Genomic DNA, 15724 nt, shown 5'->3' on the forward strand with positions numbered 1-15724 from the left:
CAGCGACATAGCCATTACACCAACTGCTGGTCCCAACACCTGGTGTGTCTTTCAAGCCACTGGGTCCGGGACTCAAACCATGCAGCTAACCAGGTGGGACCCAGCTGCCTTATTGGTGGCTGGCTGGACCAACCCTGCTTTCTAAACAAGAGGTTGGGAGACTCTTGTGAAATCTCAGAACTGAAAGGTGCATAGCAGAATTTGTTCTTTATTATTTTTTTCTTATTATCAGAAGGCATATGAACTGGCCAGCAGTTAGCGTAATGGCTATGTCGCTGGACTCCCATAGTCGACCTCGGTTCGTGTCCCGGACCCGGTGGCTTAAAACTCATGCCGGGCGTGTGTGCGTGCGTGCCCAAGATCCTGAGAGGAGAATGGAGGAGAAGGGATTGCGGCATGACCATCCCCACTGGGGGGTGATTTCTCACTTTCTGTCTCTCTGTCTCTCTCTGTCTGTCTGGCGAGCACATGTGCCCTATAGCGAAAAAAAAATTCTATTGCTGGAGGGTTCCAGGCTACAACCAGCCCCCTCCCACTGGCCAGCGAAGGGGACTCCTGTGAGGAGAGCAGGCCTGGGGACGAAAGGCTACAGCGTCTTTCCTAGAGTGTAGGAAGGGGCTTTCAGGAGAAGGTGGAAGGCATGACTGTACCAACAGCCAACAGAACGCAGCACCAGGTCCCGGACCTCACATTGTACTCAGGGCTCCGATGTGTTGGAGTGGGCTGTGGGAGGAAGAAAGTAGTGCCGGCGGGGTCAGTTTGTGTATTTCTTGTAGTGGAAGTGACGTCTCCAAGTCTGCCGGAATGCGGAATGGCAGTTGGGCTTCTCTTTTGTGCAGATCAAAAGATCCTCGCTATAGGGAGCATGGACTCAGTAGAGAGACAGAGAGAGCGAGAAATTGAGAAAGTACCCCCAGATGGGATGGCCACGCTGCAATCCCTTTTCCTCTACTCTTCTCTTGCAATTTGGGCACACACGTACACATGCCTGGTGTATCTCATTTTTTTTTTTTTTAAGTTTTTGCTGTAGGGCGCATGTGCTCACCAGAAAAGACAGAGAGAGATAGAGAGACAGAAAGCTAGAAATCATCCCCCAGGTGGAATGGCCCCGCCACTATCCCTTCTCTTTCATTCTCCTCTTGGGATCTTGGGCATGCACACACACACACGCCAGTGTGAGTTTAACCATCGGGTCCAGGACTCAAACCACGGTCAACTACACCAGAATCCAGCGACATAGCCATTACACCAACTGCTGGTCCCAACACCTGGTGTGTCTTTCAAGCCACTGGGTCCGGGACTCAAACCATGCAGCTAACCAGGTGGGACCCAGCTGCCTTATTGGTGGCTGGCTGGACCAACCCTGCTTTCTAAACAAGAGGTTGGGAGACTCTTGTGAAATCTCAGAACTGAAAGGTGCATAGCAGAATTTGTTCTTTATTATTTTTTTCTTATTATCAGAAGGCATATGAACTGGCCAGCAGTTAGCGTAATGGCTATGTCGCTGGACTCCCATAGTCGACCTCGGTTCGTGTCCCGGACCCGGTGGCTTAAAACTCATGCCGGGCGTGTGTGCGTGCGTGCCCAAGATCCTGAGAGGAGAATGGAGGAGAAGGGATTGCGGCATGACCATCCCCACTGGGGGGTGATTTCTCACTTTCTGTCTCTCTGTCTCTCTCTGTCTGTCTGGCGAGCACATGTGCCCTATAGCGAAAATCTCTCCAAAAAAAAAAAAAAAAGAAGGCATATGAACTCACCAGCGAGAGACAGAGGGAGTCCTCAGTGGAGCATCGTCGTGCCACAGTCCTTGTCCCTCCATTCCTCCATCCCGCATGTTTCAGGGTGCTTGTGCACACACGTCCCATGAGAGACCCAGTCATCCTCAGGTACTTCAAAGCCCCCACTTTGTACATTCACTCTGTGCCCTCAGTTGTATTTGCAAATCTGTTTAGAAAAAAAAAATGTCGTAGTCTGATATGTACTGATATGGCTATAATGTGAGAAGGCCTTCCTTCACATTTTAATGTGGCTTGTCTAACCTTCCTGCTCTGACATTTTATAGAAATGTCAAGTGCTAGAGTAAGTCAACCTGGCTTAATATTATATAGAAAGAGCTGGAAAGAGTTATTATTTACAGGAATATTTTAAAGTGTTAATACTTTCTTTTCTCGCATTCTTCTTTGGAAATTTATTTTCCCTCTGCAGCGTTTTTCCGTTGAAATATGGGTAAGGGGTGGTTTGATCCAGTCTCAAACGGGGCACTGACACGGTATTCACAGAACACTGAAACGAGGAAGAGTACCCTTCGGAGGAATTCCACGGGGGCATTTCAAACCCGGATCCTGCATCTAGGACATCTCAGGCAGAGGGGGCCATGAATGGGGGAAGAATGTGGAGACAGAGTAGACAGCCGTTTCTCAGAGAGAGCTGCTGTCCTGGGCGTCTCCACTCCCCGCTGACTTGCAGTGTGAATCCTGCTGGTGGCATTCAGGACCCTGGCCACACTTTAAAATCTAGACAAACGCAGAAAGTGACAGGCCCGCTTGCTAATAGCTTTGCTGGACCTTTTGTGGAAAACCTTGAACTTCAAACTTGGATAGATAATTCTGCATGCCCCCAGCCTGAACCCTCTGGAAAACACGCAGTCCTTCTGGGAGCTAGAATAGGCCTGGCAGAGTATTTCTCACGGATCATACGACATATCCTACAGGGCACAATTAGTCTTCACCCCGAGGGAGTTTTCAGATGTGTAAAGTGAGATTAGCTCTTGCCTAGAAATAGCAGCTCTGGTCTGGAATCGGGCTTTCTCAGCGTGGCAAGGCTGCCTTTGTCTCCCTGTGCTTTGCGTCTTTCCTAGAGCATTTGGTATCTTTAACTTCTACCACTTACTCAGAATTGGAAGGGACTTCATTTCGTTGCAGATATTCTGTTTTATTCCACACCGTCCTCCAACCGGGGACTTTGCTCAGGAAATACTGTATTGGTGTCTTTAGTAGATTTTGTCATCTTTGCTGCATTTTGATACCTTTTTTCCCTATACATTTTCTAATATGGGAAAAGAAGCACATTAGATACAGAGTCTGAATGGTTGTATGGACACGCTGCGAGTCTGAGAAAACGTTTTTACTTCCTGTAACTAAAGAGATTATCATGAGGGACAGACTAGATGTTGAAAGCAAAAAAAAAAAAAAAAAAATGTAAATAGCACAATTCTGGATTTACGTTCTGTTTGTTTCCCTGAAATGTTTAGTAATGGGACTGTGGGATGAGGGGCGCCACCTCGTGGAGAGTTCTAGTAAAATGCTGGGAGACCCATTTGATGCTGTTCCCTCACTGCTCTTGGGAAATCTCAGAACTGAAGGCACAGGGCAGAATTTATTCTTCATTACTTTTTCTTATTATCAGATGATGTGTGAACTCACTAGAAAGAGTGAAAGAGAGCCTCCAATGGGTCATGCCACAATCCTTTTTCCTCACTTTTCCACTGTGTCAGGTCTGGGGGCGCTTGTGCACACGTGTCCTGTGTGTCTCCCACGCGATCAGGGCCAGGATTCGAACCATGGCTGGCCAGGTGAGGTCCGGCTCTCGATGCACAGCACTTACCCACAGTGCTCTGGAACCATCTATCGAGATTACTCTTCAGCCTCTTGGCCAGTCCTGAAGTAGACCTGGCACATGAGAATCTCTACTGCTCTATACAATGTCAGAGAATATCATCTGCTAGCTACTAGCTGAGGCTCAGACCAAACAATAATCATGACGATGATATTAACAAAATTAGCCCACGCGTGTTAGTAGGTGACGTGTTTCAGGCACCGTGCTAAGTGCGTCAGCCTGATTGCCTCCTCCTGGCTGCATTCCGAGTGAGGGCTGGCATACGCTCTAATACCAGTGTGCATGGTGAGACAGCGAAGAACTTACTCAAGCTTACTTGGTCTACATAAAACTTTATAGATTTTGATTTACATATAATGGTTGTACCTTTGTGGGGGCACAGTCTGGGTTTTCAAAGCATGTATTCAGTGTGTACTAGTCAAATCAAACATATACACGCATTCATCATCTTCAACAATGAACATTACTTATGCTGTGTACATTAGACATTCGTTCTACCAAGAGTTTCTTTTGTTTGAGATAGATGTTAGATTGGCAATACCCTCTCTTACTCTGTTGTGGTACACCTTTCCATAATGTACTCACCTTATTGACATATACTCTTATGTCCGTTGATTTTTTCCCAAGCTCCGCCTCTCCGCGCAGTCTCTGGTATCTCCCATTCATTGCTTTCTCTGCTTCTGGGCCATGGAATTTTTCAGTCTGTGTCACTCAGCAATGTGGGATGTTTTCTAGGCAGGGAACCTTTGAGGAGGATTGGAGCCAGGGCAGTCAGAAGCCAGGGCTTGCCTTGTTCACTCACATCTCATTTCCTAAAACTGTCACGATGAGTAGATATTTTGTTGACAATGAATGAAACTCTGCTTTTTAGATGAAATCCCTAATTGCTGGTAGAGATGGATACCCCCTCCTGGTTATTCCCTGTAAATACTCATTTATCAATAGAGTACAGAGTAAAAAGTTGTAAATATTTGAGAAATACATGTGGCAGATATAGGTTTGGATGACTAAATGAAACTGTGAGTCCAGAAAATGGAAGGGAAATATCAGTGAATGCATTTGGAAATTAGTATGATGAAATGAATATACAGAAATGAATATTTGGAAATCAGGTAGACATAATCATATTAAAGTTATGTAAGAGGTTAAAACTGTCTCATAAAGTTGGGGAAAAATCAGTGGAAGACAAGTCTGAGAAAATGAAAAATGGATATAGGTCAAGCAGGTAGACCATAATACATTTTAAAATTTCTAAAATAAAATGCATAAAAATAAGCATAATTTTATTGAAACAGAAAAATAACATATAAATCTAAAGAATAAAGAACTAATTATTATAAAAATGTAAATTATTATTATTATTTGTTTTTTGAGAGATTTTTGCTGTAGGGCACATGCGATCGCCAGAAAGACAGAGAGAGACAGAGATAGAAAGCGAGAAATCACTCCCCCAGGGGGGATGGCCACGCCACAACCCCTTCTCCTCCATTCTCCTCTCTGGGTCCTGGGCACACACGCACACGTGCCCGGCGTGAGTTTAAGCCACCGGGTCGGGACTCAAATCACAGTCGGCTACATGGGAGTCCAGCGACGTAGCCATTACGCTAACTGCTGGTCCAAGTTAAATTATTTTTAATATAATTCCTACCTTATTTCTGTCTCATTTTCCCAGAAAATCTGTGTAATTTGAAATGAATGCAATAGTATTTATGGGACTTCTTTGAAAGTATATTATGGTATAATGACAAATGTCACTCTTTAGAAAGTGCAAAACTGACAAATTTCCTCTTTCCCCTAGCATAGTGTATAGATTAAATAAGTTATACATGTTGGACTATGGAATGGACCTGTGAAAACCAGTCAGTCAGCACTAATCTCCATAGCTCCTCCTTCAGTATGATTTACAGACCATAGACTTGGAGTGTTTTTACCCATTAGACAATCCTTTAAATTATTTGAATTATTGAAGTTTAATATAATATTTTCAAATATATGAGCTAATTTAAGAAAGACAATTTTAAAGGATTATTTTATTTAACTTTATTTATTTATTTAAATTTTAGCAGAGAGGGAGAGAGAGAGAGAGAGAGAGAGAGAGAGAGAAAGCCCCCAGGTCTGGGATTCAGCTCAGCCATGTGGGAATCCAGCGTCTTTAACCACCGTGCCACCTACTGACCTGTATACGAAGACAATTTATAAATCATCTACAAAAGCCCTCTGTGAGGGCCAGCCACAGTTACACAGTGGTGCTGAGTAAAGGAGTGATGCAGAGGAAAGGTCCTGGGTTCATGTCCTGAGGCCTCCTGTGCGCGCTGGGTGTGTGTGTGCCCTAGTTAGCTGGGGCTGAGGGTTCATCATGGCGTGAAGACTCTGAGGCTCTATTGGGAGTGTCTCTCTCTCTCATGGAAGAATTAAATAAATTTTTAGAAAAAGGAGAGAAGAAGCTGCTTATGGGGATCTTCTCAGTTATACTTTCCAACGTTCCAGTGCAGATCTGCAGAAGGCCTTCGTTGTGTCTTTCTTGATGAATTGCTGTTTCCTCTTTGAAAATGGCAGTCAATACAATCAAGCTTCCTTTGTGTTCTTTCTCCTGGTCATATCAAGCTCTGGCGTTGCTACTCCATAATGTTGTTACCCTAGCACCATTCGTCATGCCCCATATTCTTCCTTTGTCTCTATGCTTAGCCAGAACTCTTCCCCCTGCCTTCCAGGCAGCTCCATCTAGGAAAGTAACCTCACTCTTTGACTTCCTCAGAATACTTTCGCCATTATAGGATGTTTGAGGTGGTGACTGCTATCCAGGTTAGTCTGAGTTACGCCTTAGGCTAAATGAATGGTTGACCTTATAGACAATTTTATTGCAGAACTCATTTTCATCCTCTGAAAATACCCACAAATAGTAAGCAGATGCAATTGTCCCTAAGATTTTTGATGCTTGCATTCCTTTTTTCTTTTCTTTTTTTTTTTGCTCTATGGTACATGTGCTTGTGGGAGAGACAGATAGAGAGGGCAAGTGAGAAATCAATCTGGCTTCAATCCCTTCTTCTCTATTTTCCTCTTGGCATTTTGGGCACTCATACACGCCCGGAGAGTTTTCTCAAGACACAGGGTCCACGACTTGAACTGTGCAGCCAGCCATGTGGAATCCAGCTGCCTTAATCTCCTCACCACCTGCTAACCCCAATGGTTACTTTCTTGTCTGTAAATACCCATGGTGAATATTGCTCTATGTCCAAAGGGTGTGTGTCCTCCAGGAGAGAAGACAAATGTTCCAAATTCTAATTTACTTTTAAATGTGTCTTTCTCTGTGGTGAATTTTTACATTACAGGATCCTACGACCTTTGTTATGTCCATTGACAGCTGAAATGGCTTGCCACTCAGTTTTCCTGAAAGTAGGACAGAGAGGCCAGTGGGTCTCCTTGAGTTTATGGCTCTTCCCCAAGTGACCTGTAACTGTCCATATTCAAGTTGTTAAGGCATATTTAAAGGCAGTTTAGTTACATCTAAGCAGCTAAGACCAAAGTTTATCATTTCTAAGTAATTCTAAAGCTGTCATTAAAAAAAATTGCAAGCATATATACTTCTAGACAAGAACACAGAAGTCTGATAATTTGCCAGAAAATTTTCATTTCTGTGGCTAAATCATTCTCCATCAATATGTTTTTAAATCTGGATTTTTGTCCCAGACCTGATGGAGCAGTGGCAACATAATTGCTCCACAAGGCTGGAAGCTGTATGTACGATCAGGGTTTGCGTCCCAGGTTGGCATGTGCATGCCGGTGCACTCTGTGCTCCTCGCTGGCTGAGCAAGGCTCGGGTGGGGCATATAATGGCATGGACCTTGCTGAGGATGCCAATCTCTCTCATAGAGTATGAACTTTTACAAAACATTACATTTTTTTTTAATTTGGTAATACAGGGAATAGGTCTTTATAGTGTGCCTCCTATTTCTGTTTTTGCTTTTATGAAATAATAAGAGCTCACGATTATAGTTCTCAGTCTCAGACTTGGCCTTGGGAAATCCATTGGTTTTTGTTTCCATACTGAGATTATTTCCACATTGTTTATTATCGCTATTGCATTCCTAATGGCCACTTGTGACTAAATGCTATATGCCCTTTGCTTCAGGGGGGAAAAAAAAGCCTTCTAAATTGAAATCATGACATTTAAAGGAAAGAAATTTCAATTCTGTAAGAAAATCCATGCGAAGTTGTAAGTTTGATTTCTCACCCGCTGCCAATCAGAAGAGCACCAGTGTGTTCTAAGTGTGACTACTGTTTGTCCATGGTTTCATTATGATCACACATTTCTGGGCTTCAGGGAAATGTTTTGATTCTGCTTCTAGTGAGCTATCTCATAAATTTTTGTTTTGGTTAGATTTCAAAAAAAAATATGTAGTATAAAATGTGACTGGAAATAAATTTGTACTTTCAAAAAAGAGATAATTTTCTTTAAAAAATGACTACCAAAATGTTATCAATATTTTCTGTTCTTCCTAAAATTACTGTGACAAGTGAGCTTGAAATAAAACATACATTATTATTATTTTTTGAGAGTTTTTTTGCTAAAGGGCACGTGCACTCTCCAGAAACACAGAGAGAGACAGAGAGACAGAAGTCGAGAAATCACCCGCCAGGGTAATGGCCACACCACAATCCCTTCTCGTCCATTCTCCTCTCGGGATCTTGGGCACACATGCACATGCACCTGGCATGAGTTTAAGTCACTGGGTCCGGGACTCGAACTGCGGTTGACTACATGGGAGTCTAGCAGCATAGCCATTACACTAACTGCTGGTCCCCAAAACATACATTATTAAAGGTGGTTATTGTTTATATTTTTATAAATGAGAATCTTAGTATAGCAAGGGGTAATAATGAAGATTTTCCCTTAGTAATAGTATTGTCCTGCAAGAGACAACCCATTTGATAAGTGAGCCAAATGTATGATAGTATTTTTATTACTATTTTTTTAGAGAGATTTCTGCTATAGAGTATATGTGCTCACTGGAGAGACAGAGAGACAGAAAGCAAGAAATCACCCTACAGGGAGGATGACTGTACCACAATTTCTCCTCCATTCTGCTCTCAGGATTTTGGGCACACATGCACATGCGCCCGGCATGAGTTTTAAATCGCTGGAGCAGGACTCGAACCATGGTCGACTATGTGGAAGTCCAGCTGTGTAACCAGCACACCATCTACTAGTTTCATTATTGTATGGTTTTAAATTCTCATAGGGCAGGTGTGCTTGCAAAAGAGAGCAGAGAGACAGAGAGAGGGAAAAAAGCACCCCCCAATGAATCATGGTCACTCCACCGTCTTTTGCCCTTTGTTCTTCATCTTGTTGGGATCTTGAGCACACATGTATACACCTAGCGTGTTTTTCAACAGGTTGGGAGGTTAGGGCCAGGATTTGAACCTTGGTTGGCCATATGGGATCTGGCTCCCTAAGCATTAGGCCACAGGGCCAGCCTGATATCAACCTTTTTTTTTTTTTTTTCAGATTTTTGCCATAGAGCAAGTTTGTTTGTTTGAGAGAGTCAGAGAGAGGGTAAGTGAGAAATCAGTCTGCCCCTTGGCCCTGGAAGATGGTCATGCGGCAGTCCCTTCTGCTCTAGTCTCCTCTTGGGATTTTGGCCTCTCATGCACATATGCCTGGTGTGAATTTCAAGCCACTGGGTGCAGAACTTGGACTGCGGTAGATCACGTGGGAGTCCACACAGTACTCTGCCAGGTAAACATGTATCTTTCTGATGGAACACACACATGCCCCCGCACCCTTCTCTGCCTATGTGTCCTTTCCAACAAATAGGGGCACAGCCTTTTACTGCATTTTTTTTTTGAGTAATTTTGTTTTTCAATTTGAATTATTTTCAAACTTACATAATAGGTGTCTACATTTGTTGCTTAAGTTTTTTGAACTATCCCATCAAAGTCTTTTACAGCAAAAGAACACAATCATGGATCCTGCTCTGTATCACATATTGTGTCACTTGAGTCTCCATCAAACCAGAATAATAAGCCTTTCTTTGACCCTAATGACTTAGACACTCTGGAAAGCACAGGCCTGAGACGGTGAAGAAGGCCTCGAGTTTTGAGTTGACTCGATTTCTCTTCATGACTGCATCAGGTTCTGTGTTTTTGGCCGCAGGGTCATGGTTGTGCTGCTGTGTTGTTCTCACCGTGTAGCTGACATGTGACTCCATTTGCCATGTCATTGGTGATCTGAACATCAATGACTTGAATATGGTGGTATTTGATTTTTTTTTGTTGGTTTTGATTAAAGTTACTGTTTTCCCTTTTATAATTAGTAAGGATTTTGTGGGAAGATAATTTGAGTCACCATAAATATCTTACATTTCATCCAAATTTTACCTACTAGTTTAGCATCCATTCTTATTTCCTCAATGAATTATTTTTAAATGATTGCCAAATGGCAATTTCTAATCTTCCATTCCCTCTACGTTTACAAATTAGTTTGCTTTTCTCCATTTATTTATTTACATCACAGGGGGTCCCTGTTTTACACAATGAGATATAGCGTACACTAGCATGATTCTCTTGGTGATCTGATTGTCTCCATTTAGAGAGTGGACACACAGCAAGCTGGCTTCTGGAGCAGCCAACATTCTTGGAGGCATCTTTACTTCCTGATCTAGTGAAATGTCCCAGGCTCATCTTGTACTTTATGTCCTAGTCTGGATTCAACCATTTCTTTGAGAAGCCCAGGTTCCTGGTATTCTGAAGTCCTGGTCTGGGCATCAGGTGTGTTTAATGATGGTGTCCTGATACTCACAGGTGCCCTCAGAGAACAGAGGCTGGAAACACACACACACACACACACACACACACGGTCTCTATGAGAGATAGAGGTAGAGATAGAGTTAGAGAGAGAGAGAGAGAGATTGGTTTTTGGTTTGCCGGTTGGTTTCCTTGTTGACAGGGTCCCACCATTGCCATGCTCTGCCCCAGCCTCCCAGTTAGCTAGGACCTTGGGTGTATCATGGTGCTTGGCTTGCTCAGAGGGGTTGAACGTAGGCCTCCCGGCAGTCCCAGCCTCACACACTGACACCCTTATCACTTGTGCCACAGCCTCACACATGTATATTTTGAATCACACACACAGACACAATTTTACACCTATGCTAATTTCTCTATTATCAGTCTGTCTGTCTAAGGAAATCTTGAATTCACTCTGGTAGGTTCAGTTCTAATCAAACATCATAGGGCTCATTCTCGCTCTCCCCTCTTTCAGATGCATAGCTACCTTTTCTGGCGGGGAGACACATGGCTCCAGTTAGCCCTAGTTCGTGCAGTTCTCCATCCGTTTACTCTATGCAGAGCCACCTGACTCCCCACCTCTTGGTCACATGCCTCAGGTAAATTCCCAATGACAAGGTGCTGCTCCATTATTGGGTAAACAATTGGACTTTGATATGGTTTCCACATATTTATTAGTTCATTTCCTTCCTTACCATCGCTGGCTCGCTCTCTGTGTCTACACACATAAACGCACACACACACAGACACACACCACTAGCAACTTAACGGGTAGGGAGACCCTGTTTTATCCCACGGGTGGGAAATAATCGTAAACTGATCAGATGCAAATTAATTGGACTGTGTCTTCAATTAGACAACAAGTTAAAGAGGACAGTGATAGGAATGACTATTCTTCATTGTTTTTAGGATGTGGTTCCTATCCAAATAATGCCAATATTTAGATATAAGTCAATACTTCCCTGTTAAAAATCACCTACATGATTATTGAAAATACATTTTTTGTTTTAGTTTTTGTTAGAGAGCACATGAATTCAATGGAGAGAAAGTGGGAAAGAGGGAGCAAGAGAGAGAGAGAATAAAGAAAAGCATCCCCAGGGGGATGGCCATGCCTCAGTCTCTTATTCATTCTCCTCTTGAGATTTGGGGGATGTATGCAGACATGCCTGACACAGTTTCTAAGCCACTGAGTCCAGGACTGGAACAGCTCAGTGGCCATGTGGGATCCAGTTACCTTAACTACCACACCACCAGCTGGCCCAACCTGCAATGCATTTTCTACTCTAAATTGATTAATAAGATGTGAAACTTTTGCAAAAAAAAAGATGTGGATAAAGCTACTGGTTTTTCACAAAGGCAGTTTTTCCCCCCATAAAATTATCTGCAAGTGCAAAGATGCACATGAGGCACAGAAGATACAGAACACATCAACCAGTAATTCAAAGGTTTGCAAGGTGTTTGCATACGGCCAATAATATTATGCAAATGTCTAAGCCAAACCTCTCCATTAACAGAGAACACTGCCTATATATTCACTGAAAAATCTATTGAAATGCAGAGTTGCTAGACAACACATGGCATTGCCATATTGTTGTCAGCCTCTGAGGTACGGCGAAGCAAGGTTGTTTGCCGGCTATGACTTCACTATTTCTCTGTGATAGAGCTGTTGTTCCGGGGCTCCATGGCTGCGTTCTGTAGGCCAGCATTTGCATTTACATTACAGATCACCGTGTGAAGGATGGTGCTTACCAGGGATGCATCTATGTTGATTCTTCCTTGCTCTGGAGCTTGTATCATGATGATGGGAAATGTAAGCTCCGAGGCTGGCACACCCCCACATATCTGTGGGCCTTTTGTTTGCTGTTTGCTTCTCAGGCGCTCTATGAAATTGGTGCCCCAAGAGGGAGAGGACCTCCCAAACACTGCCCCAGCACGAGGATTAAGGGACGTGCTTGGGCTTTTGAAGGCTGCTCTTTTCTGCCAATATGCCTCAGTCTCTGCTCCCTGTTGCAGAGTTGCGTGTACTCTGCAGACCTACGAGCAAGTAGGGCAGGGGTTGTATGCCTGTTCAGCTCAGTAATTCAGTGAGGATACCAGATCCTGGGCATGTGTGGATTGAACTTGTAGACAAAAAGCAAGAACTGTCAAATGGATTTTGCTCTGGGACATATTTGCCTCCCCTGGGCTGTGTGGTGGGTGTGTGGAGCCTGCCCCTGGGTCTTAAATCAGCTCCGCTGGCTCTCTGCAGCCAGAAGTCCAGCACAGGCATGGCCGCTGCTCTCTGCAGCCGCGATGGTGACAGTTCCATGGAAGAATATGCCCTTGGTGGTTGTCCTCGAACTTCCGGATTCACAAAGCTTTGCCATTGTGTCCCCTGTTAAGGTTGACAGTCCCACACTGCAGCACTTTGTCTGCTTTTGTAATACCAACAGTGTTTTGAAAAGGGATACAGTTATGTGGGGACTATTGCTAACTTGTGATGTTGTCATTCAGCTCATGGGTAGACATTTCCTTCCGTTCTCCCTTTCTTTCTCTCTCTTTTATTTTTTCCTTTTATTTTTCTTTCTTCCTTTGTCTTTTTGCTCTTTTATTTAATCAGTCTCTTAATCTGAAGCTTATGGTTTTCTATCCCACAGAATCTTTTTTTTTTTACTATTATTTCTTAAAATTTTCTATAAGGCATGTGTGCTCACCAGAGAGAGAGAGAGTGAGAGAAAGAGAGAGAGAGAGAGAGAGAGAGAGAGAGAGCAAGTCACCAGGTCTGGGGCTTGAACTTCAGTCAGCCATGTAGGAGTCTAGAGCCTTAACTACCATTGCTACCCCCACAGAACCTTTCTAAAAAATTTTAAATGTTTCATTTAATTTTTTTTTCTTTGCATAAGAGATATTTTTGCTATAGGGTGTGCTGGCTGGAGAGACAGAGAGACAGAAAACAAAAAAATCGCCCCCCATGAGGATGGCCCGTCCACAATCCTCTGTCCTCCATTCTCCTCTCAGTATTTGTGTACACATGCACACATGCCTGACATGAATTTTAAGCTGCCAGGTCCAGGACTTGAACTGTGGTCAACTACACGAGAATCCACTGACATAACCATTATGACATCTGCTTGTCCCACCTCCACAGGATCTTTAATCATCCATTTCCTGCCCTCGTTCTTTTATGATACTGTTTCCTCCACACTGTAATCAATACTCAGTGTATACATGCTGTGTGTGTGTGTGTGTGTGTGTGTGTGTGTGTGTGTGTGTTTTAATGAATCCTGTGTGTTTGCCCATGCTGGTTGAGCACCTTCATCTCTGCTTTGTCTGGTGACACCCGAGCTTCCATATTCGTGGCGTAATTTATGGCAGTGCTTACTAGCTGGGTTATAATAGCATAAGAAGAGTCAGGAAGGCCTGGGCTGGGCATCAGCTCTGAAAGTCATTAGCTGTGTCTACTTAAAACGAGGATGGCTTTACCTAGTTTACTGATTTCTTCTACATACTGAAAGAAGTAATGGATTTAGTGCTCATCTCAAACCAAGCCTATGATTAAATAACAGGATAAACATTAGAGTATAAAGTCTTCAAGGGCTGGTGGCTTTGACTCTTGGGTGGAGAAGCACCTAATACAGTGCCTGGCATGCACACAGTAGGCATTCCACAAACATGCCCCAGCTGTTGCTGTGGTTCGAACGCGGCTGTACACCTTCCCTCTGTCTTTGAAAATAAAGACCAACTCTGTGCCTAGAAAGCACAGAGTCTTTCTGACACAGTCTTTGATTTAGTTAGAAATGCATCTATAGAGGAGCCAGAAGGTGGTGCAGTAGTAAAACATGAGGCTCTGTGAGGCCACCCCACATGGAGAGGTCCCCGTTTCAAGTCCGGAGACCTCCCTGAGCACCATGGCCCAAGCATGCCTGTGATGGGTGGCTGGCTGCAGGCTGGGGCAGATGGTGGTGTCAAGACCCTTTTGAGGGTGCTCGCTCTCCCTCTTTTTCTCTCTCTGTCTCTCTCACTCATGAAGGAAGAAATAAACATTAAACAAAAAAATAAAGGAAATCTATCTGTAGAGGCTTATCAGAAAGCAAGCGATCGGTGTGGTACGGCGTCTTAGGGAAAGCGTCCTCAGAAAGGTGACGTCTGCCCTTCTCCCTCCTCAGGCGTCCTGTTCTCCCTGGTGGTGATGCTGTACGTCATCTGGGTCCAGGCTGTGGCCGACATGGAGAGCTACAAAGCCATGAAGAGGAAGGACTGCTCGGACTTCAGCCCTTCTGTCCTGTATGGCTGGTCCTTTTTTCTGGCTCCAGCTGGGATCTTCTTTTCTTTGTTGGCTGGATTATTATTTCTAGTTGTTGGACGGCATATTCAGATACATCATTAATCACACTGCTGATACCTGCATTTTCTTGGGGGATTTTAAAAGAGTCTCCTTTTTTTTTTTTCTTTTGTTTCAGTGATCTCAGTGTATAGGTAATAGGTGTTCCTTCTTAGTTGCTTTTGGATTAATCAATTTGTTTGTGATTTCCTTTGATAAGAAGGTCTGAGAATCTCTCCAGACACCAACATGTTTCTGTCTGTCTAAGTGCTGCAAAGGACCTACTAGAGTGTTCTGCGAGTGGGTAAACGGGTGAGTGAAAGGCAAACGGTCCCCCTTCGCTCCGTTGCATACGTTCAAGTTCATGCAGGCTGCAAAGGCCTGAAAACAGCATAATGCCTTTGCATGGACAAATCCAGATTTGGTTTAAATCTTCGTTCTTGGCATTCACTCCTGCTACTCATTTGAATAGGAGATCTTTGGAGAATAATTAAGACTGGAAAAACAAATGCAGTCAGAGGATGTATTTCGTTCCTTCCCCACACATCCACACGCAACATCTACTGACTCCTGTGAGCCCATGATTCAGAATTTAAAAATAAACAGCAGTTGTTCTTGTTAGCGGGAGACACACACTCAACGACTGAAACAGGCCACAACAAACCACACTGAAAACAAATACTTACTCCACGCTCTTACCAACAGTAGCTTGGTTACTTAATTTTATTCAGTTATTAGTGTATGCCTACGTAAATCTGAAACTGTATTTAAAATGAACAGAGCTGAACACTAAATTATGTATCTAATGCCCATTGAATTTTCATAAACTGAGTCAATTATATAATGTAATATGGTTTAAAATACGTAAAAGTGGAGTACCTCAACTTAGTACATAATTCTACTTGAATATTTTTAAATTCCCATTTAAAAATGATATTGCTAATGTGTTCAGATGTGAAAATTTATTGATGAAACGTGCTTTTAATATCCTCTAGCTATAAACTTTCAAAATACTTCCATGTGAGG

General features: G+C 43.3%; 1 protein-coding gene across 2 annotated transcripts in view; it reads left to right on the forward strand.

Moving 5' to 3' along the window:
- TMEM182 (transmembrane protein 182) overlaps positions 1 to 15524 on the forward strand; it is a 112513-nt gene extending 96989 nt beyond the window's left edge. For both annotated transcript variants that reach the window (XM_006166626.3, XM_006166625.2), the window contains exon 5: positions 14544 to 15524. In XM_006166626.3, the coding sequence (XP_006166688.1) occupies positions 14544 to 14764 (221 nt within the window). In that variant the 3' untranslated portion in view covers positions 14765 to 15524. The remainder of the gene's footprint in view (positions 1 to 14543) is intronic.
- The last annotated feature ends 200 nt before the right edge of the window (positions 15525 to 15724 follow it).

Source organism: Tupaia chinensis, unplaced genomic scaffold, assembly GCF_000334495.1.
Source record: "Tupaia chinensis unplaced genomic scaffold, TupChi_1.0 Scaffold144276_1, whole genome shotgun sequence".
NCBI classification, from domain to species: Eukaryota; Metazoa; Chordata; class Mammalia; order Scandentia; family Tupaiidae; genus Tupaia; species Tupaia belangeri.